Source organism: Cordyceps militaris, assembly GCF_000225605.1.
Source record: "Cordyceps militaris CM01 unplaced genomic scaffold CCM_S00003, whole genome shotgun sequence".
NCBI lineage: Eukaryota > Fungi > Ascomycota > Sordariomycetes > Hypocreales > Cordycipitaceae > Cordyceps > Cordyceps militaris.
Genome location: NW_006271971.1, coordinates 4,463,824 through 4,486,538, shown reverse-complemented (window position 1 = coordinate 4,486,538; position 22,715 = coordinate 4,463,824). Strand labels below are relative to the sequence as shown.

General features: G+C 57.8%; 6 protein-coding genes across 6 annotated transcripts in view; 4 read left to right on the top strand and 2 right to left on the bottom strand.

Annotated features, from left to right (window-relative positions):
* Window positions 1–1,179: 1,179 nt before the first annotated feature.
* Window positions 1,180–3,748, top strand: CCM_05016 (FHA domain containing protein; the record flags this gene model as incomplete). Its single annotated transcript, XM_006670161.1, has 5 exons — window positions 1,180–1,260; window positions 1,302–1,379; window positions 1,879–2,969; window positions 3,018–3,126; window positions 3,185–3,748. The coding sequence occupies 5 exons, from the start codon at window positions 1,180–1,182 to the stop codon at window positions 3,746–3,748; spliced, it is 1,923 nt and encodes a 640-aa protein (XP_006670224.1).
* A 727-nt stretch (window positions 3,749–4,475) lies between these two features.
* On the top strand, window positions 4,476–6,236 carry CCM_05015 (mitochondrial processing peptidase alpha subunit; the record flags this gene model as incomplete). The annotated part of the gene is made up of 2 exons (XM_006670160.1): window positions 4,476–4,628; window positions 4,701–6,236. 2 exons carry the CDS (start codon window positions 4,476–4,478, stop codon window positions 6,234–6,236), a joined length of 1,689 nt encoding a protein of 562 aa, XP_006670223.1.
* Window positions 6,237–6,593: 357 nt separating this feature from the next.
* On the bottom strand, window positions 6,594–9,276 carry CCM_05014 (uncharacterized protein; the record flags this gene model as incomplete). The annotated part of the gene is made up of 3 exons (XM_006670159.1): window positions 6,594–7,118; window positions 7,171–9,012; window positions 9,070–9,276. 3 exons carry the CDS (start codon window positions 9,274–9,276, stop codon window positions 6,594–6,596), a joined length of 2,574 nt encoding a protein of 857 aa, XP_006670222.1.
* A 1,094-nt stretch (window positions 9,277–10,370) lies between these two features.
* CCM_05013 (Nucleic acid-binding, OB-fold-like protein) lies at window positions 10,371–15,746 on the top strand (the record flags this gene model as incomplete). The annotated part of the gene is made up of 2 exons (XM_006670158.1): window positions 10,371–10,742; window positions 10,794–15,746. The coding sequence occupies 2 exons, from the start codon at window positions 10,371–10,373 to the stop codon at window positions 15,744–15,746; spliced, it is 5,325 nt and encodes a 1,774-aa protein (XP_006670221.1).
* A 640-nt stretch (window positions 15,747–16,386) lies between these two features.
* Window positions 16,387–20,614, top strand: CCM_05012 (Fungal transcriptional regulatory protein; the record flags this gene model as incomplete). The annotated part of the gene is made up of 12 exons (XM_006670157.1): window positions 16,387–16,434; window positions 16,499–16,948; window positions 17,053–17,201; window positions 17,264–17,520; window positions 17,577–18,111; window positions 18,183–18,356; window positions 18,448–18,547; window positions 18,610–19,061; window positions 19,145–19,712; window positions 19,770–19,879; window positions 19,948–20,420; window positions 20,460–20,614. 12 exons carry the CDS (start codon window positions 16,387–16,389, stop codon window positions 20,612–20,614), a joined length of 3,471 nt encoding a protein of 1,156 aa, XP_006670220.1.
* Window positions 20,615–21,675: 1,061 nt separating this feature from the next.
* Window positions 21,676–22,715, bottom strand: part of CCM_05011 (tyrosine decarboxylase) — a gene marked incomplete at both ends in the record, with an annotated part of 1,647 nt that continues 607 nt past the window's right edge. Inside the window, 3 exons of the mRNA XM_006670156.1 lie at window positions 21,676–22,215; window positions 22,267–22,388; window positions 22,438–22,715. Coding sequence (XP_006670219.1) covers window positions 21,676–22,215; window positions 22,267–22,388; window positions 22,438–22,715 — 940 coding nt within the window. The remainder of the gene's footprint in view (window positions 22,216–22,266; window positions 22,389–22,437) is intronic.

The following is a 22,715-nucleotide window of genomic DNA, read 5'->3' as shown; positions in this document are numbered from 1 at the left end:
GGGGAAATTGCTTCTTATGTTTCTTATTCTTGTCTGTTCATCGCCAAAGAAAGCGAACAAGAGGAGGGAGTTTAATATGCGGCGGCAGATGGATGGGGTTCGATTACCTGGTGTCGTGCAGGATCGTGGTGGCGTCTGTCTGTACCAAGTGACACTCTGATACGCCCTGCCCTGCCTGGCCCAGCTTGGCACACAGGACATGCGGTAGTGACACCGAGTCAGCGAACACTCGGCCGTGTTCCCATGCGGGCGCGGCACGCTTCTATCTCGTCGGGGCCAGGCGGCCTTGTGCCGACGCGGGTGGTGGTGGTTGCCAAGTCAGATGTCTGTGGCAGGCGGGCGTGTGGCACGACCACGTTGTGTCTCTGTCAAACCAACAGAAGAAGTCTCTTCCAGTGGAACATGTTGACCTGTCACGTTTCTCGGGCCAGCCAAGGGCCAAGACAATTATGTGAGACGGCGGGACCCTGGACCCTAGGCACACCGTTGGTAAAAAAAGGACGGCTGCCAAGAAAGCAGGAGAGGTAGGTAAGCAAGGCGATTGATGAGAGGGGGACATGTAAGTGTAAAAAGGGTCATCAATGGCGGGCGTTGTGAAAATGCCGTAACGCGTGTGATGGGATGCAAGACAGGGCTGGACAAGCCACGCGGCGAGGTTCGCTCACATGTACGGTGTATTCATTCACCTGTATGTACATGGACCGGCCGATAGCCACGCAAGTTACAAGTTACGGAAGCCTACCAATTACTACCTAGGTAGATAGTTTAGTAGGCGCCTACTAGTTTAGTAAGTAATGCACATGCAGGCATAGCGTAGCGAGTTGTCTCGGCTGGGAGCGGCGGCGCCGAGATAGGGTGCTGCAGCTGAATGCCTAGCAGGTACCTAGCGGCAGGAGTAGGCAGGCAATGTACGTCGGTACTTACCTAGTCTCGGAAGAAATGCTGTTGATTTTTTTTCTCGCCAATTCCTGCTGCGGGTTCGCCCAATGCGGGTTGCATAATGGGCACATTATTGCATGAGGTGGCCTGGGGCCGTATCAGATGAGCACCACTTGCAGCGCCTTCGTGGTTCCAAGTCAAATGACGAGGCCCGACGCCACCGCCAAAACGGACAGCCCGTCCACCCATGGAGCAAAGTTGTTGGACAAGTTTGGCTTTTTTTTCTTTCTAGCGCTAGTCATGCCCGCTGAACGGCTGAACCCGGTCCACTCGCCACCTTTGTGGTGCAAAGGTCGTCTGCTGGATCTGCTGCTAGCCGCTGTACCCTCTAGTATTGCAGGTGCCTGCTCTAACTATCACAGGTAGGTACCTGCACCTGCTGCATCCGGGCAGTCGCGCGCAGGAAGCACCAACCACCACCCATTGGAGCCCTTGGGGAGGTCACTTTTAATAGTTCCAGCACTTGAGTAGCGCTCGCAGCCTAGCACATTACCAGCATCCCATGGAACTAAACACCCTCTGACCTGTCCCTCTGAACGCCCTCTTACACCCCCTTTGTCCTCACCGGCTCCTTTGTCCCTTGCGCTGAACCTACCTTCGATCCCGTTTCCCTTCAACTGCATCACTGCTTTTGCCCTTTCAACCAACAACAGCATATCAATAACTATCATCTTGTCTCCCTCTTCTCCCTTGCGCTTCATGTCCATTGATTCCCCTCTCCCATTTGCTCCTTTTCTCGACCCGCCGCCTGCCTGGCAAGCAGTCTCGTCGCTCCCAAGCTAAACCTGCGACTACCAACCGAACGAGCGGCGACCGACCACTGGCTTGGCCAAATCCACTGTCCACCTAACCGAACCTCGGACGGCCAGACCAGATCGAACTCTCCTTCCACCTCTCCCAACTCGCTTCAACCCGCATCTTGGCCTGCGTTGGTTGTAGTTACGTCTCATTGCGCCCGACAGAACCGCCCGCCGTCTCCTCTGCACTGCATTGTTTATTGTTTTGATTGTCGCCGCCCGCATCCCGCCGCCCATCATGTTCACCCAGCCTGTGCAGCCGCCCGCTGCCGCGCCCCAGCCGTCCAACACAGTGTCACCCTCACGCACCTCCCGCCTCCGAAGCCTGACCTACCTGCGCAACTACACCCACAACCACATCCTCTCGCGCGACCCCTCCTCGACCGCCAGTGCCTCCCCCGCCGCTGCCAACAGCAACAGCAACACAAGCACCACGACCGCCACCGCCGCTGCCACCGCCTCGAGGCAGTCTGCCGGCCTCATTCGATCAGCCTCGTACACCCCCGGCGCCTTGACGAACCCACAGCCCGCCTCAGCCACCACGAATCGCCTGTCCCTCATCAGTTCGACCCCCGATAGCAGACCAGAACGTCAAAACCCTCCCGCTGGTCCCATGCCCGAGTCGGCGACACAATCCCAGTTTCTTCAACACGAATTCGACCCTGCTGCGACGGCCTCGGACAGTGACGATCCTACTACTGCTGCTGCTGCCATGCGAACACCTGTTGCCGACGGCCCCTCCTCAGCCGCCGGCCCCAGCTCGGCACCCGACGCCGCGCCTTCGATCCGCCTCTCCTCGTACTTTGACCAGCGCGCATCACGGCCCTCGCTCACCTTCTCCCCCATCACCCGCACCCTGCCCACCGGCACCGAGGTCATCCGCGTCGGCCGCTATTCCGAACGCGACGCTCAACCTCTTGCCAGCGTCACTGGCAACCAGCCCTCGGCCGCCAATGTTGGCTTCAAGAGCAAGGTTGTCAGCCGCCGCCACTGCGAGTTTTGGCATGAAAACGGCAAGTGGTACATCAAGGATGTCAAGAGTTCATCTGGCACCTTTCTGAACCACATCCGCCTCAGTCCTCCATCACAGGAGAGCAAGGCCTTTGCCGTCAACGACGGCGACATTGTTCAGCTCGGTATCGATTTCAAAGGCGGCGAGGAAATGATTTTCCGCTGTGTCAAGATGAGGCTCGAGCTCAACCGTGGCTGGCAGAACAAGCCCAATTCCTTCAAGTATGTGCTTCCTTTGTCCATGGCCCTGACTTCTCTAACACCTTGTAGTGTTGCTGCTCACAAGCGCCTGCGTACCATGGCCTCGGCCAACGCACCTCCTGGTACAGCCGCCAGTAATTCATCCCAAGACTGTTCCATCTGCCTAAACTCCATCGCTGTACGTTTCATACCCGATTGCTCCCATGACTGCCTAAATGGCTGCTAATCTGACCCAGCCTTGCCAATCACTCTTTGTAGCTCCATGCTCACATACGTGGCACTTCAAATGCGTCAAGTCGCTCCTCACGTCGCCTCAGTACCCCGTCTTCATCTGCCCCAACTGCCGTGCCGGTGCCGACCTCGAGGCCGATGTCGAGGAACCCGAGGACGAGTGGGAACTGTTCGACGAGCAGGAAAAGGACGACAAGCTCGACGCCATCGCCGAGACTTCGCCCTCACCCACCCCAGCCACCCCGGCCGAGCATGAGGTTTCCGACTCTGACCGCATGGACATAACAATAAGCGAGCCCACCGATGCGCCCGAGCCGTCCAATCCCGCCACGCACGCAATATCCTCACCATTGCCCATTCGAAGCGCGTACGGTGCTCGCCGCGGCACGCCATCGCCACCCCGTGCCGGCGCCGAAGGCCCCATCACCCCGCGAAATGACATTGGGCCCTGGGTTCTCGACGGTCGCGCTGGGCGTGACGCGCCGCATGGCGTGCAAATGACAAGCCTCGACGCCGCAGCCACAGAAATGGACCTTACTATCCACGCACCCAACGATTCTGCACATTAGATATATACCCAAGGGTTTCATCCCCCCACTCATTACCGCACAGCGACGGCCACGAGTGGCCTTGCTTATGACCTCATAGATTGCCTCTTTACCATGTCTCTTTTATTGTTTCTCATTGCTCATTTTCTACACATCACTACCTCTTGGGAACCTGGAAGGACTGTTTACTGTCATTTTTTTGTGGTGTTGCCAAAATTCTCGGCGTTGATTCTTTTTGGGAGCATCTGTGCATTTCTGGAGGCATTTCTTTCACCAACTTTGTACATGACACGGAGCCAGCGAGGTGTTGTAGTGGCAGTGTAATTCCAAGCATTTGCCGGCGGGTTGGCGGCAGTGCAGCAGTCGCCCGGTAGTGGGGCTGCTCCTAATATATGAATGAAGAACTTATTCCGCCAGTTGTAATACTGTGATGATTCGAACATGTTTACATTGACTATACATTATTTTTTTGATGAGCTTTTTCGTCACGAGTTTGATTGGTAATTGGCTGCAATTTACAGACTCATTTCTAGAGCCCCATTTTGCAACAAGACCCTTTCCCCACGGTGACGTCTCCGGACCGGAGCAGCCGCCAATTGATCCGATATATCGCCGAGCCCCCAGACGAACCAAATTTCCAGAACCACACCACATAATCAGCCAACCCCATGCACGCTGTAATAGTCACAACCATCGCCCTCGCACAACGGACCACGCTACATCTCGTCGCGCATCATCACACACGACCATGTTGCGACAACTAGCAGCGCGGCTGCCCCTCGGCCGTCGGGCCTCTGCCATCCCCAGCAGAAGCAGCACCATTCTGCGCTGGGCTACCCCCGCCGGCCTCAACCTCCCCCAACGCTCCATGGCGACCATTGCCGTTGAGGGCATCCCCCAAGTCCGTAACCCTTCCTGCCTCCGAATCTTCCACCCCCGTCCCCGCCACTAATCACCACTTTCACACATACAGGAACCCACCGACCTCGACCGTATCACCACGCTCCCCAACGGCCTGCGCGTCGCCTCCGAAGCGCTCCCCGGCTCCTTTGCCGGCGTCGGCGTCTACGTCGAGGGCGGCTCGCGCTTCGAGGACGCCTCGCTCCGGGGCGTCTCGCACATCATGGACCGTCTCGCCTTCAAGTCCACCGCCGGGCGCTCCGCCGACGCCATGCTGGAGCGCGTCGAGGCGCTCGGCGGCAACTTCCAGTGCGCGTCGTCGCGCGAGAGCATGATGTACCAGGCGGCCACGTTCAACGCCGCCGTGCCGCAGGCGGTCGAGCTGCTGGCCGAGACGATCCGCGCGCCCTCCCTCACGCCGGGCGAGGTCGCCGAGCAGATCGAGACGGCCCGCTACGAGATTGCCGAGATTTGGGCCAAGCCCGAGCTCATCCTGCCCGAGCTCGTCCACACGGCCGCGTACAGGGACAACACGCTCGGCAACCCCCTGCTGTGCCCCGAAGAGCGGCTCGCCGAGATTAGCCAGGACACGGTGCTGCGCTATCGGGAGCGCTTCTACAGGCCGGAGCGCATGGTGCTGGCGTTTGCCGGCGTCGAGCACAATGTCGCCGTCGACCTCGCCAAGCAGTTTTTCGGCGACATGTCGAGCGCCTCCGTCTCCTCCCGGCGCGGCTCCGAGTCCAGCATCGCCACATCAACATCCACCTCTTCCTCCTCCGCCAGCAGCAGCGCCGCCGCGTCCTTTTCCACATCCGCCTCGCGCGCCCACGCCACGCCCACCACATCCGCCCTCAGCCTCCCTGCCTACCCGCCCGCGCAGTACACGGGCGGTTTCCTCACCCTCCCCGCGCAGCCGCCGTCGCTGCACAAGACCAACTTCACGCACGTGCACCTCGCGTTTGAGGGCCTCCCCGTCGCGTCCGACGACATTTACGCGCTCGCCACGCTCCAGACGCTGCTCGGCGGCGGCGGGTCCTTCTCCGCCGGCGGGCCCGGCAAGGGCATGTACTCGCGGCTGTACACCAACGTGCTCAACCAGCACGGCTGGGTCGAGTCGTGCGTCGCCTTCAACCACTCCTACACCGACTCGGGCCTGTTTGGCATCTCGGCGTCGTGCCTCCCCGGACACACGTCGGCCATGCTCGACGTCCTGTGCCAGGAGCTGCGCGCGCTCACGCTCGAGGCCGGCTTCTCGCGCCTCGGCGCCGTCGAGGTCGCCCGCGCCAAGAACCAGCTGCGCTCCAGCCTCCTCATGAACCTCGAGAGCCGCATGGTCGAGCTCGAGGACCTCGGCCGCAGCGTCCAGGTCCACGGGAAGAAGGTGCCCGTCCGCGAAATGTGCGCCAAGATTGAGGCCCTCACCGTCCAGGACCTGCGCAGGGTCGCCCGCATGGTGCTCGGCGGCCACGTCGCCAGCGCCGGCGGCGGCAGCGGCGCTCCCACCGTCGTGCTGCAGGAGGCCCAGGCCTACGGGCTCACCAGCCACACCATGACCTGGGACCAGATCCAGGACCGCATCGACGGGTGGAAGCTCGGCCGCAAGCAGTGAAAAGCCTGGCGGCAACCGGGGAGAGACTTTTTTGTGTATGATAGAAAGCAAAAGGGGGGGGGTGCTGTGCGCATCGTGTACGATTAAAAATGGGCATAGAGCAAAGGAAACACACATGTATATGAATCTAGAGTAATATTTGCAATCAACTCTTATTAGGAATGTAAACCTGACAAACAAGAACAAAAGCGAATGAGTGCATTGTCTCAACCCATATTCAGGAAAACTCCGTCTGACGCTAAAAACAACCATCGAAAGACGCACCTATACTGCGTATACTGTGATATCATCCTGTTTCTTTTCCATCTATCCCTGTCATGCCGTGACTCGCCCATCCATTGCGTATATATGTATCCTTTACAACCTTGATCGCACAGCCTCCAGTCTATACTTGACATCCTTCAACGCCTTGTTGCTCGGTTTCCAGTCGTCAAACTGCCGCAGTAGCTCCTCCGTTTCGGCACTCAACTCCGTCTTGACATAGTCTTCCTCGAGCAGCCCGCGCATGATCCACGGCAGCACATACGGGTTCGCCGACGCCAGCGCCGGGGCCGCACCGGTGGGCGTGGCTGTCGGCACGGTGCGGTGCGCGACGTGGCACGGCGTCGGCTGCGCGACCGAGGTCGTCTCCAGGGCGTGCGTAACAGCCAGGTCGTAGACAGCGTCATCGTAATAGAGCCGCGAGTGGCCCTGGCCCGAGTAGAGCGAGCCAGCGAGCGCCACAGACAGCTCCCGCACTAACCCGTGATCGGTAACGCCCAGGTTGCGCAGCTTGAGCGCGAAGCCGACCAGATGCGCGATGAAGTCGGGCGCATGGATGCGCCCGTCGATGAAGACGGCGCGGTATATGTACGGATGGGAGGCGGGAGAGTACACGGCAGACTGGCTGGTTAGCGGAGTCTTTATTGGAACAACGACAGACGGCAAAACTTACCTCCATGGGGACCACTTGGTCATCGATGCTCCCGATGAATGTCACTCGAGCGCCATAATCCAGCACCCGCTTCAGTGCGGTTTCGAACCGCTGCGAGTTGGTACTCTTGGGGTTGCCAAAGTCCCACAGCTCCGCTGCCGAGCCCATTAGAAAGCTCGCCTTGTAGTCGGGGAATGGCCCGAGTGCGACGCCGGCCATGGCGCAGACGCCAATCTTGGCGTGGGTAATGATGCCCAAGTCGATGAGCTTATCCAGGAGTATCAGGCCGACAGGCACGCCCTGTGAATGGGAGGCCATGATGATGAGGTCTGCCTTGCGGATCTGATCGATCCAGTTGAGCAGGAGCTTCCACAGGTTCTCGACGCGGTCACCGATGCGGCCCTCGCCCTCGAGCGCGACCTTTTCAATCTCGCAGTCCGAGCAGCCGTGCGCGTCGGCCCAGCGCTGGATGCTGTCGGCGCACAGGCTTGCAAAACGCAGCGACGTGCCGGTCGGTTGCCCCATCATGGGCCGGAGGTAGGTGGCAGGGAAGAGGCCATGGACGCCGATGGCCAGCGCACGCTTGATCTTGGGTGTTTCCTGCACGCGAAAGACGTGGTTGGGCTGGGGTTGCGACGTTCGTAATAGTAAATTTGTGATTTGCTGCATAACAGAGGGGTTGTCTCTCATGCGATACGTGCTTGTAAAGGATGGCAGCAAGAGGTTTGGCGATTGCTTGACCGAGGTTTCGCTTTCCGCCGTCGACGTGGAGGCTATCTCTGTCTTGGTGGCAGACTTACGGCTCTCCGCGTCAGATTGGTCGACTTTGCCAGCGCTCGGTTCCGGAAGATGGACTTGACTGCCAGCGGGCGACGCTGATGCCGACTCGTCTAGAGAAGCTGGCCTCGGACGCTTACTCTTCCGCCAGGTCGACTTTGAGTCCTTGGCCTTGCCCTTGTCTTTATTCTCAGGCTCCGCCGAAACGCTATTCTCCGTTATGGGAAGCGGATGGGCCTCTGATCCTTGCCCGATTACTGCAATCTCGCCGGATTCTTGGGTTATGGTTTTGTCATTTTGACTTGGGGTAGCTTTTGACCAGAACGCCCATGTTGAGCCGGCTTTAGGTGGTGGCTCTTGTGTTTGCTCTGCAGGTGCTAGTGTAGGCACGTCCTCCATGACCACATCAGTGTCAGTATTTTGGCCATCATTAGTCGTCTGCTTCTCCGATTCGGATGCCATGGCTTGTGGCGTCGGAGTTGTCCACAGTCCAAACCACGATGTAGGCGGTTGCCGAGGTTCCGACTGGGCAGTCGGCGGGGCGATGATGATTTGTTCAGGCGGCGTGGTAGGCCGGGGGGGTTCCGGCTGCTCTTCCAGTATGGCTTCTACTGGATTCGCGGGAGTCCTTGTAAGCCAACCTAGCCAGCCGGGTTGTGGTTGTGCAGGCGTCGTTGGTGGGATGTCTTGGGGAGGGCTTGCCGTCTCAGCTTGGGTCGCAGTGGTGCTCGCAGCGGTGCTTGCAGCGGTGAGTTCTGGTGTGTGTTTATTGTCGTCGGGCTTGGTGGGTGTTGCATTTATATTATTTGATGTATTCGGTGCTATTTCTTGTGCGAGCTCATTCTTTGGTGCTTTCGAGTCGGGCTGGGACATGGAAACTGTTGCCTGGTCCGAGGCAACGGCGGATTCGCTTAGCTTGCTGCGGATGCTAGCCGTGTCTTCGATGCTCTTCGATTCGAAGCGTGCCAGGTCGGTGTTTCTGGAGCGGAATGTGTCTCCGTGGATGTTTTCCCTCGCCACCGAGATGGATGCTGTTGCTCTGGGCGGCCGTGGCCAGGAACCGTACCAGCTCTGGGCTTTGCGTACCTAGGTGGTGTCAGACGGGCTAGGGCGGTTCTAAGGCTAGTGTTGAAGAGAACGTACTGTTTTTTGAGGCGAGAGAAGAGAGGCGCCCTCGTGCGCGTCGTTGTTCGCCGGGAGATGTCGGGGCATGGGTCGGCTGGAGTGTGATGCATCTTCCGAGGCGGCTGCGCGAGCGGGCCGTGAGAGACCATCTTGTGATTGCGTGGCCGAGGGCAGCTTTGCCGTGACGTCGTTGGGGTTTGGACGGTGCCGTTTTCGCGGTGCCATGCTGACGGCTACGGCATGGCCTGCGGGATGAGATAATGGTCCAATACGATGTTATCTGCGATCAAAATAGGGTCAAAAGTTGGCCGAGATGCCGCGTATGGTGCAGAAGCTGTATTGTTGAGAAGCGTGGCGATTGGCATGCAAGCTTATTGTCGCCCCGTTCCTGGCTCAGGTACTCGAGGTGCTGTAGATGCGCTGGAAATGAGTTCCCGTGCCCCGCCAAGGGATCAGCAAGGCTGCAGCACCACGCTAACGTTGGTGAATGCCAGGCTGCCAGCAGCGCGATAGAATAACTGATCTCGTAACTACCTATATCTCCGTATTATTATCGTTAGTATTGTTCTATTATAATTATGTTCTTTATTATTTCTACCTCTGTAACTATTCTACCCCCTTTTCTTTGTCTATAAGTCGCTAACTACCTAGGTGACAGCCCACACACTGCAAAGAGCGGTCGTCAAGCCCACATATCAACATGCCACCGATGTCACAGTTCATACATTTTGAATCGCCGAATCCATCCTTAGGCCGTTCAAGACATTCACTAAACGTGGATCCCCGTCCATCTTTCCCCTACTACCTCCGGCAACGCCAGCACTCGAACACTTGACCACGATCGGCGGCTGTTAGTGCTGTGGCATGCACCAACGAACAGCAGAACTCGCCGTAAAGTGTTTTGCAGTCCCGTGTATCTTGATTATCCGGGGAAACAAAGCAGGCGACCAAACACTGCCGATGCCAGGCTGGAAGGATTGGGCAATGGCGGCGTCGGGAATTTGGCCATCTCAACACTCATCACACACGGGAGCAGAAAAGAAAAGTGAAGCAGGAACTATCAAGTCTTTGATTGAGTAATAATAAAATAATAATTTGTATTAGTAGATAACTAGGTACATAGTTACCCAAGGACTTGGATCAAGCGGATCAACCTCGGATCAACCACTGCTCTTATCGCTCGGCGGTCTGGCTTATCGCACCCGCAGAAAAAAAAATTCGAGGGACGCTGGTAGCTGGTAGCGCAAAGTTCATGGTCCAGGCTGACCTGCAAATGCGCAAAGACAAGTCTGTCTTCGCTTTTGTACACATCCGCCGCCATGAGCAATCTTAAGCGAAAGGATGCCCCTGGCGGTCATCCTCCTGCTAAATCCGCCAAGCAGTCCAAAGAGGCGAACCCATCCAAGACCGACACGCCCAAGCCCACCGACGCCCCGAAAAACGCCGTCGTTTCCCGCCTCAAAGACGAGGAGCCTCTCTTTCCCCGAGGCGGCGCCAGCGTTCTCACACCTCTCGAACAGAAGCAGATCCAATTGGAGGCCAAGGCTGACGCTGCGCACGATGACGAATTTTCCACCGGTGGAAAACCCCAGAAGAAACAGAAGCGAGTCGGCGCCTCCAAAAAATCGGACAAGAAAACCGAGACCAAGTCCGACGACGACTCTGTAAAGATTGAGAGTCTCAACTTCAAGGTACTTCCCACAGTTGTGCTGCCGTACAACTACCCCCACTAACTCGCGCAGAAATTGGTCAAGGGCTCCATCGTTCTCGGTCAAATCACACGCATCAACAACCTCGCTCTCGAAGTCGCTCTGCCCAATAACCTGACCGGCCACGTCTCCATTGTGGCCATATCTGAACAGCTTACGAATCGACTGCAAAGCGGCGCCAAAGATGAGGATGTCGACGAAAAGGAAGACGAATCCGACGGCGAAGGCGAGGACGTTGACCTAAAGTCCATTTTCGAGGTTGGCCAATTCCTTCGCGCCTATGTTCTCTCTACAGTGGACGGCGCTGTTTCCGGCAAAAGCAAGCGCAAGATTGAGCTCTCTCTGCGACCTACCGAAGCCAATACAGGCCTCACGAAAGACGATGCCGTACCCCATTGCACGGTCGCCGCCGCTGTCGCCAGTGTCGAGGACCACGGATGCATCATGGATCTTGGAATTGACGGCCTGAGCGGATTCCTCCCCAACGCCGAAATCGATGCCACTTTCAAACGCGAACGCCTGCAGGAAGGCGCCGTATTTCTCTCTCAAGTCACCGCCAACCAGGGCAGCGGGAAGGTCGCTCAGCTCACCCTCAAGCAGGACAAAATCGGCAAAGTCAGCAACCACCCGGCCGAGGCGACAACCATCAACACATTCCTCCCTGGTACCGCCGTCAACGTTCTCATTACCGGAAACAGCAGCAGTGGTGTGACTGGAAAAATCATGGGACACGTCGACGCAACAGCCGACCTCATCCACTCCGGTATCGGGCCCTTTGGTACCGATGTCGAATCGAAATACAAAATTGGCTCCAAGGTCAAGGCCAGAATCATCTGCAACTTTCCTACATCAAAAGACCCCAAGCTGGGCATCACACTGCTTCCGCACTTGATGGCTCTTACCAAGAAGCGCCCCGAGGGCCCGAAGCGCTCCAGTCTTCCCCTACAAGTCATCCCTATTGCTTCGATTGTCGAGCAGTGCACTGTCCGTCATGTGGAAGCCGACATGGGCTTGTTTGTTGACGTAGGCGTTCCTGGCTTGTGTGGTTTCGTTCATATCTCCCGTGTCAAGGACGGCAAGGTCGATGCCCTCTACGAATCCAGTGGCCCTTACAAGGCTGGCTCAACACACAAGGGTCGCGTTGTTGGCTACAGTGAAATCGACGGCGTCTTTCAGCTTTCATTCCAAAAAACTGTCCTCGAGCAAAAGTATATCCGCCAAGAAGATGTGCCTGTTGGAGCCGTCTTGACATGCGACATTGAAAAGCTTATTATCAACGAAGACGGTGTCAATGGTCTTACTCTCCAGATTGCCGAAGGAATCACTGGATTTGTGCCTGAACGCCACCTCTCCGACGTCAAGCTGCAACATCCCGAGAAGAAATTTCGCCAGGGCATGAAGATCAAGGCTCGCGTACTGAGTAATGACCTGATCAAGAAGAGAATCAGACTTACGCTCAAGAAGACTCTTGTAAACTCTGAAACCCCTATTATTCGAAGCTACGACGATGTCAAGGTCGGTAGCCAGGCTCTCGGCACAATCATTAAGCTTGAGAGCAGTGGTGCCCGAATCCAGTTCTACGATGAGCTACGCGGATTCCTGCCCATTTCCGAAATGAGCGAGGCCTACATTCGTGACCCCTCAGAACACTTCCGCGTTGGCCAAGTTGTCAGCGTTCATGTGCTCGACGTTGATCCTGAGCGAAGGCGCCTGGTTGTCTCTTGCAAGGATCCTGGCGCGTTCGGCCTAGAGAAACAGAACGCGCTAAAGAACATTTCACTTGGAGACATTGTTTCTGCCAAGGTTACGCAAAAGTCGGAAGATCAAGTATTTGTCGAGCTCGAGGGCAGCCTCCTCAAGGCCATCCTCCCGGTCAGCCATCTCACCGACAAATCTGCGTCCAAGAATCAATTTGCGCTCAAGAGGGTTTCTGCTGGTCAGACTCTGTCAAATCTCGTTGTTATTGATAAGAACGACAGCCGCCGCTCAATTACCCTAACGCAAAAGCCCAGCCTAGTCCATGCTGCCGCGGAAGGAAGGCTACTCAAGTCTTTTGAGCAGGCCAGGCCGGGCAAACTTTTTGCTGGCTTTGTCAAAAATATCACAGCTACTGCGGTGTTTGTTCAATTTGCAGGGTCACTCAACGCACTGCTTCCCAAGGCACGTCTTGCCCCCGAGGCTCAAGCCAAACCCGATTTTGGTCTGCACAAGAACGACTCTATCGAAGTCCGCATTGTATCGACCATTCCCGATCTCAACCGCATCATGGTCGCCCCAGCCTCCGCGCCTGCTGATCAGGATATCGCTGGCAAGAGCGAATCTGCAAAGGCTGCTCCCGCTGATGGTCTTGCCTTTGGCTCCATCACCCAAGCCAAGGTTACCTCGATCAAGGAAACACAGCTGAACGTCCAGATTGTCGATTCTGGTGTGCAGGGCCGAATCGATGTTGCCAACGTGTTTGGCAGCTGGGACGACATTCCAGACCCGAAGCACCCCCTCGCCACGTTCCACAAAGGCCAAGTGTTGCGCGTCAAGGTTGTGGGCGTACACGATGCTAAGGACCACCGCTTCCTGCCCATTTCCCACAGATCTGCCCATTCCATCTTGGAGCTCACCACGCGCCAAACTGACCTGGATGACACCACGCCCAATGAGCTCACCTTTGAATCCCTCAAGGTTGGACAGACCCACGTCGCCTTTGTGAACAACTTGACGCAACAATATCTCTGGGTCAACTTGTCGCCCTCTGTCCGTGGCCGCATCTCTGCCATGGAAGCTTCCGATGATTTGTCTCAACTGAACGACTTGGAGGGCAACTTCCCCCCTGGCTCTGCTCTCAAGGTCCGCGTCGTATCGATCAATGCCGAAAATAACCATCTTGATCTCTCTGCGCGCTCTGCATCCTCCAATGATATCGTAAGCTGGGATTCTATCAAAGCCAATATGATTCTTCCCGGAAAGATTACCAAGGTCAATGAGCGGCAGATTCTTGTCAAGCTCAGCGAATCAGTTTCTGGGCCCGTCCACCTGCCCGACATGGCCGACAACTTTGACGGGGTCAACACTACCCAGTACCGCAAAGGTGAGATTGTCCGCGTCGCAGTAGTTGACGTGGACAAGAGCAACAAGCGACTCCGCCTTTCCACGCGTCCGTCCCGTATCATGAGCTCTACTCTGCCCGTCAAGGACAAGGAGATTAGCGATATTGCGCAACTCTCTTCTGGTGACATTGTTCGAGGATTCGTCAAGAATGTAGCCGACAAGGGTCTCTTCGTTCTGCTGGGCGGACAGGTTTCTGCCCTGGTCAAGATCTCTAACCTGTCGGACCGCTACTTGAAGGAGTGGAAAGATGAGTTTCAGGTTGACCAAATGGTCAAGGGTCGCATTATTTTTATTGATAATGCCGCTAAGCAGATAGAAATGAGCCTCAAGTCCTCCGTCGTCGACGAAGACTACACACCGCCCATGACGTACAGGGATATCTCGGTTGGCCAGATTGTTACCGGCAAGGTGCGCAAGGTAGCGGATTTTGGTGCTTTCATCCTGATCGACAACTCGGCCAACGTCAGTGGCCTGTGCCATCGCAGCCAAATGGCCGAGAACCGCGTGCAGGATGCTACCAAACTCTACAAGGAGGGCGATGTCGTCAAGGCCAAGGTCCTAGAGGTGGATGTCGAGAAGCGCAAAATCAGCTTTGGCTTGAAGCCTACGCTGTTTGAGGACGAGGACACAGATATGGACTCGGACTCTGAGCAAGGTGCTCCTCTTGTTGATGAAGACGATGTTGATGATGAAACTGAGGGCGCACTTCTCAAACTCATTCAAGCTCAAGTCAACGACGACGATGACGAAGTCGAAGATGACGATGACGAAGATGAAGATGACGAGGAGGACGAGGGTGAGGATGATGAAGTTGATGGTGATGGAGACTCGGAGATGGAGGATGCCCCTACAGGCGTGGGCTTGGGTGGTGGCAAGTCTGCGTGGACGGCGGATCCTTTTGCCGAATCAGGGTCGGAATCCGAGGGCGAAGCGCCGAGCAAGAAGATGGACAAGACCAAGAAGCGCAAGAAGAACGAGATTGAGGTGGACAAGACTGCCGAGCTCGACAGCAACGGCCCTCAGACGTCGAGCGACTACGAGCGTCTGCTCCTGGGCCAGCCCGACTCGTCGGAGCTTTGGATCGCCTATATGGCCTTCCAGATGCAGGTCAGCGAGCTGCCCAAGGCGCGCGAGGTGGCGGAGCGGGCAACACGCACCATCAACATGCGCGAAGAGACGGAGAAGCTCAACGTGTGGGTGGCGTATCTGAACCTGGAGGTGGCGTACGGCACCAAGGCTACCATCGAAGAGGTGTTTAGGCGGGCGTGCCAGTACAATGACCCGCAGGAGGTGCACGAGCGGCTGGCCAGCATCTACATCCAGTCGGAGAAGCTCAAGGAGGCCGAAGCGCTATTTGAAGCCATGGTGAAGAAGTTTGGGGCCAAGACACCGAATGTGTGGACCAACTATGCGCACTTTCTGCACGTCACGAAGGGTGAGCCGGCGCGGGCGCGGGCGCTGCTACCACGGGCATCGCAGCAACTCGGGAGTGCGCACGCGGCGACGATTGTGGCGCGGTTCGCGGCGCTCGAGTTCCATTCGGAGCACGGCGAGCCGGAGCGGGGGCGGACCATGTTTACGGGGCTGCTCGACACGTGGCCGAAAAAGGGCGACTTGTGGAACCAGCTGCTGGACCTCGAGATGGGTGTCGAGGGCGGCGACGTGACGGCGGTGCGGGACGTGTTTGAGCGGCGCACGCGGGTGCGGGGGCTCAAGCCGCAGCAGGCGGAGAAGTGGTTCCGGCGGTGGACAGCGTTTGAGGAGGGCGTGGATCCCAAGGGCAAGGACCGGGTGACGGCCAGGGCGCGCGAGTGGGCGGCGGCGTTCAAGGCCCGCAAGGAGGCGGACGCTGCGGCGGCGGCGGACGAGGACATGGAGGAGTAGGATGGCATTCACTGGTGTACATGATTGTTTCTTGCTGGTTTTACTTTTGTCTTTGTTTCATAGCAGTTCTTTATGGGTAGGAAAAGTATGTTGCTCGATGAGCTTGAATAGTACTACACGACTATCTATTGGTATTGGTGTCGGTATGTTGAAAGCGATGTTGCAGACTTGAAGATGGTGGGCGTAGGCTATTCCCAGCTATGCTTGGTATGATGCAACGATACATATTCCGCCTTGCACAACGGGCACAGAAAAATGACGGCTTCTTTGCCTTAGAAGAAAGATGACCGGGATCTACGACTGAACAAATGTACGTGAACAATGGACCCCCCCCCCTTGCCGTTCTGATGAATTACATTGTTCAGGGTACAGGGTAACCACGGCGTTGCCTAAACAAGCAATGCGGCTCAAGCGATACTGTGGGGCCGGTCGGGTCGTCGTCAAACCCTGCCATGCCGTCGGCGCAAAAGTGGTGATGGAAGCCGTCTGGCGCTAGATGTCATGACGCCTTGTATTGTCTCTTGCACAATGGCGAGCCCAGCGCAAGACGGAAATGTCAAATCTGGACAGGGGCACCTGAAATGGATGTTTATCGGGAACCGGGGTTTACGTTTACGGGCCATCGTGGGCTTACAAGCCCATGGAGAAGGATAGAGTTTGGGAGATGCGGCCATGGCTTGCTTGGCAGGTTAGATAGATGATTCTGTGCTGACCATGCTCGGTCCATTCAGTGGTGACTACTGGTATTATAGAGTCGTCTTGCGGGGCACCCGGGGTGTCTCGTTCAAAGCACGCGATCATGGGCTTCCGATCAGTTAGAGCCCATCCAGCATTGCGAGCACCAGTGTAGCAACCGCTCGCGACAACGACTTGTCGCGATTGACTGGTCAAGTTCTGTATATCATCTACTTGATTATGCAGTGTTGTCGGTGGTCTTGCGCTCCGCCACGCCTCGTCAGCTTCTACAACATGTCAATCTGAGACAAGGCCGCGGCAGGATCGGGCGACCGGCCCGTAGTGGACTTATCGGGAACTCGCTGGCTGGTTCGTGGGAAGTCGGGGACTCTCTCTTGCGGGTGGTGGCAATCTCGCTTGCAGGATACCAGTACGGTAGGGCCGGCAATCAGGGTAGAGTTGCCATAGCAGGGCAGGAGCACAATTCCCAACCCCAGGCTGAGCTCATTCAGACTGGCGATGGCGTTGCAAGACGTGTGGCGGGCCGTCGATCACGTATTATTATTTGTAGTCTCCAACGGGCTTTTTGCGTCTTCACAGGACGCGAGCACGTCACCGGCCGCAGGTCTAGCGCGGTGGATCGGACCCTCGCTTCCCGCTGGTGGCGCTCCGTGACTGGCTGGATGTAGACGGGGGCCTATTCTGGCGCGCGCTGAGTTCCCTACAACAACCGCCTGTGATGCCAATGGCACCAATGGCTTCCAGCGGGCGCGCCCACCTGTAGCGGCCTGTAACTCGAGTCAGTATCCGCTAGAGTCCACTGTCGCTCCCAGGGCTCCCAGGGCGTTGGACCCCCAGAATCACCACTTGCTTTGCAAACACGCCAATTGTCACACTTTGTCCGTTGATGCCGTCAGTCGCGCGGAAATGGCCTGGCCAACCCAGGCGGGCCGGAAAGCCGTTTTGCATCTCAAACCCAGACCATCTCTGATCCTTACATCTCGCATCTCGATACGTCTTTACTTGATCATTTTTTCGACGTTTCGTTGCCGCCTTCTTGTCGCTCATCATGGGCTGTCGAGTCTGTCGCGCGCGCAAGGTACGCCCCAAACCACCACACCCCAACTAAAATACTACACACACACACACACACAGCTAATCATTCGATCCCAACCCTTCAGGTCAAATGTGACGGCCGGCCCAACGGCTGCCGCAACTGTGAGCGTCTGCAGCTCGACTGCGTCGCCGACGACGGCACGCCCGCCTCGGCCGCCTCGTCCGCCGCCGCGGCCAGCACCGTCAAACGCTCCTCGTCGGCCTCGGCCGCCGCCCTCAAGAAGATCCGCACCTACCGCTCCTGCAACGCCTGCCGGCTGTCCAAGACCAAGTGCGACGGCGACCGCCCCAAGTGCGGCCGCTGCACCGTCAAAAAGGTCGACTGCGTCTACGATGGCGGTTCGGCCCCGCGCTGGACGCGCAACCTCGACCGTCCCGCGCTGGTGTCCGGTGCTGCCGAGGCGGCCGGCGACGGCGGTCTGCTGCCGACCGTCGAAAAGGAGCGTTCGGCGTTTCTCGCCGGCGAGAGGCGCTTGCCGCCCAGGCAGGACGACACACCTGCCAACTCGGACACAGGCGGCGAGGGATCGCAGAGCGGCCGTGAGGGAGTGTCGATCCCGGAGGGACAGTCTTGGTAAGTCCTTTGTGCGCATGACTTTGGAAAGCAAAAATCACTGACCTGGAAAACAGGCTCGTCTCGCCCAGTCTACCCAACGGACGCAATCTGCGCCGCGTTGTTGAGCAGTACTTTACAAATCTACATCCCCTGCGCTGCTTTGCCTTTGTCCACAAACCTACGTTTATGCGGCAGCTGGACAAGGGACTGACGACAGACGATGAGTCTGCCCTGCTGCACATTGTGTGCGCCCACGGCGCCAAGTACGAACCACGCGAATAGCCAAAGGACATGACAAGACACTAACCCCGGCCTTAGATTCTATGCTCTCAGCCTTGTCGGCAGCCGTTCCAGCAACACCGGCCTCATCACGGCAGCGGGAAGTCAGTGGGCCAAGCGCGCCGAGTATCTGCTCCTGGCCAACTTTGGCAAGATTTCCGTCCAGCGATTAATGGTACGCATGCAAAAGAAGCAGGCCCTAAACGTGAACCCTTGTAGCGCGGCTAACCTTCGTAGACTGCCATTCTATTACACGAATTCCACTTTCGTCACGGCGAGTACTCGCAGGCTCTGATGATGAGCGGCCTGGCCGTGCGCATGGCCCACGCTCTCAAAATCAACTCGGAGCACTCCCCCGACATCATGTGCTCCGACGTCGACGAGGCGGCGCCGTCGGTCGTCTCCCGCGAGAGCCGCCGCCGCCTGATGTGGGCGTGCTACATCCTCGACGCCTGGGCGGGCAGCGGCATCGACCAGCTAACGCTGCTGCGCGAAAACGACATCAAGATTCAGCTGCCCTGCAACGAGCGGAACTTTGGCCTCCGCATCGCCTCCGTCACCGAGACGCTCGGCGTCGGCCACGTGCTGCAGTTTCTCCCGCCCTCGGTGGTGCCGCGCCGGCCGGCTGAGAACATGGGCATCATGGCCTATTACATTCGCATCGTTACGCTTTGGAAAAAGATTGTTCGGTACGTTGTGACGCTGCCTGCCGCTCTCAGACAGCTTGCTTCCGTACTTTGGCGAGAACCATGACACTCATTGCATTTCACAGATACGTCAATCGTCTGGATACGAGCCTCGATGGCACCTCGCCACCGTGGCTGCCCGAGTCCGACTTTGCCGCCCTGGATGCCGATCTGCGGCTGTGGCGCCGGGAGCTGCCCGACTTTGTCGAGTACTCGGCCGAGACCATCTATGCGCGTCTCGACTCCAATCAGCTCGGGGCGCTGGTCCTCATTCACTGCACCTACCACCACAACTACCTCGAGCTGTACAAGCTCTCCATGCCCGACCTCTTCAAGCTGTCCAAGCCGCTGTCCATCCCGCCCGAGCACCAGGAGTTCTTCCAGGCCGCGCAGGCCAACTGCTACCACCACGCGCAGCAAATCGCCGACATCCTGGCCGAGGCTGCCGACCACGGCGCCCGCCTGCTCTCAGACAGCCTGCTCCCGTACTTTGTCTACGACAGCAGCCGCGTCATGCTCTACTACGTTGCGCGGCTGCTCGACCCCAACCGGCTCGACGCCCAGGACAAGGTGCGCGATGCCATCCACGCAGTGGAGAGCAACAATCGCGTCTTGCGCATCATGGTCGCTCTCTTTCCCATTGCGCAATCGCTAGTCGGTCCCCCCCTTGTCCATAAAGTGAGACTATATCCAGCTAACCAGGGGTCCTAGTCCATCACCATTGAGCGATGGTTGTTTAAACTGAAACAGGCGACAAACAGGGAAGACCTCCTTCACAGACTGCAGTCAGAAACGCGCGCCGACATTCCCGGCGCTGTATTGTGAGTGAGCTGAATAAATGGCGCCATGACGCACCCGCTAACCACCTCTCACCGCCAAGGCCCAACAGTCCTCCCAACAGCCCCCAAGATAACAGCGATTTGACGCTGCCGTCCATTTCTCTGCACTCGCTCGCGCGCACCGGCGTTGGCGCACGCCGGGCCGCCGAGCGCTCCTCCGTGTCTACGCCCAGCATCAGCACGCCCAACATCAGCCTGGCCACGCCCGGCATCAGCTGGAGCGCGACGACGGTGCCGTCGACGCCGGCGAGCGCGAGCTCGTGGGACCACATGAGCGCCGCGCACCAGCTCGCGGGCCTGAGCCACCAGGACGCGACGCCCAACGTGGCGCGGTCAGGCCTCCAGCACGAGCGCCCCGTGGCGACGCAGCAGCTAATCCCGGTGCCGCGACGACCCGCGCCCGCGGCGGCGCCCATGTACGAGGCGCTCGACCTCGACGACTTGCAGAATTTCCTGTCGTGGGACATGTACGGGATCCGCGACATGGGGGATCCCATCATCGACGAGGCCGCGGACGACATGGGTATGCAGGGTATGCAGGCCTGGGCTGGCGCCATCTGAGCGCTGTCATGTCGTGCTCGGGATGGCGACGACGGGCCGGCCGATGGTGCCATTTGCATAGTGGAGACGCCGTGCCCCGACTGGCCGGAGCGGATCCTCGCCCGGGTCGTCGCTTCCGACGTGATGTCGATGGAAGAGATGATTCGGGCTTCGTAGGGTTGATGGGCGATTACTCGGTGTAGGGGATGAAATAGTTCTCAATGGGGCGTTTCTTAGGGTATTGTTATGGGTTATGCTGATGTATGGTGGGCGGGTGATGGATCAACGTCGACCAGAAGGTGCAGTGGGCATTCTATGCGACAGTATGTCGCATTTCTGGCCGAGTTGCAACGGGACTTGGCGCAATTTCTCCTTTTTTTTCTCTTGGGTCCTTGTTTCACACAATTCGGGCGAGTTTGAATCGGTCGTGGCAGCACACCGTTGGAATATAACAGAACACGGGCTTCAGGCGAGATCAATGCGTATCGTCGGAGATGATGCTTTAACTGACTAGGATTCGGGCATGTCTATCCATATAACGATCTGTTTATTCTCTTCCAATCCAATTTTTTATTTTTTTCCCCTGGCGTGAATGTTGTCGTCGTATGGTTGGGCCCGTTCTTGACGATGCGGTCTGATAGGTGGGGGCGTGGGAGAAGTTGCCCCGCAAAAACATCGAGGCCAAAGAGGCGATATTTTTTTTTCCATTTTTGTAGTTTCTTCAGCAACCTCATCCAGCCCCGATTCGCACAAACGACCTCTTAAAACCACAAACACCCTCCTCACACAATACCTCATCACAATGGCGCAGGGCAATATCAAAATGTCCGGCAAGCCCAAGGCGGCCAAGGTCGTCCACACCAAGCGCCAGGCCTCCAAGATTACCAAGGCGGGCAACAAGCAGGCCAAGGACACGCTCAACAAAAAGTTTACGTCGGGCCTTATTGGAAAGACCGAGGCCATGCTGGGCGAGCGCGCCGGCCACCTCGAGCTGATTGGCAAGGGAAAAAAGGGCAAGAAGCTGACAGTTAAGGGCGGCTCCAAGCGGTTTGGTTAGGGCTGGACTTTTTTTGGTTGGTTTTGGTTTTGGCATGGGGCATGGCGTTTTTTGGGCATTCTATTCACAAAGATGACTTTTCTACTTTTTGCACATTTTTTATTGCAACAACCTTCTCACCTCGGGAATGACCTCTCTGCCACGACAACCTCCATCGACCTCTACAACTCTGTCCGGCATCTCAGCAGTTCCCGAGATCAAACACCCGGCCCTCGGCAACACAGGTCAAAATCTCCCGCACAACCGCCGCATCTCTCTCGACATTCACCCGCCAGTTGGACACGGCAATGCGCACCGCCGTCTTTCCCCGCCACATTGTGCCGCTCACGTACATCTGCCGCGTCTCGTTGATGCGCGCCACCAGCGTCTCGTTCAGCGCCGCATCCTTGGCCCTGAACAGCACCGACACGAAAATTTCCTCGGCGGCGTTGCTGCTCTCCGGCAGCAGCTCGTAGTGTAGCGAATCGCGCAGAAAGGCGGCAATGGTGCGGGACAGCTGCGCCATGGCACCCAGCATACCCGCGAGGCCGGGCCGGCCCTCAGAGAGCAGCACCGCGTACACGGGCAGCGCGCGGAAGCGGCGCGAGTTTTCGAGCCCCATGTTGAGCGGCGACGGGATGGTGGCGGAAGTGGAGGAGGCGAGGTAGGAGGCGTTGGGGTTGGTGAAGACGGCTTGCATGATGGCGGGGGACTTGCAGAAGAACATGCCGCAGTCGTAGGGCTTGCCTGGTTAGATGAGAAAGGACGAGACACGAAGGTCGGAAATACATACCACATTTAGGAGTTTATGGCCGTCAATGGTGATGCTGTCCGCGAGCTCAATGCCCTCGACTCGCTCATGCAAGAGCTTATACTCCTCCGTCTGTTCCAGCGCCCTCGCAAACACCCCAAACGCTGTCCCCATTAGCCCCCTTTCCTCAACCCATCCCATATCCGCACTCACCTCCATCCACGTGAACCCACGCGCCGTACCGGTCCGCCAGCGCGCGCAGCCGCCGCCACTCGTCGACGCCCTGCAGCGCGTACCGTCCCGTATTCACCTCTCCCGCGCTCACCGCCAGAATGGTCGCCACGCCGGGCCGCTGCATGGCCGCTTCGGCCGCGTCCAGGTCGAACCGCCACGGCTCCGCGTCCGATAGCCGCAGCTCGCGCACCGCGCGCCGGCCGAGCCCGACCACGCTCGCCGCCTTGCTGAGCGAGCTGTGGCCCATGCTCGTGAGC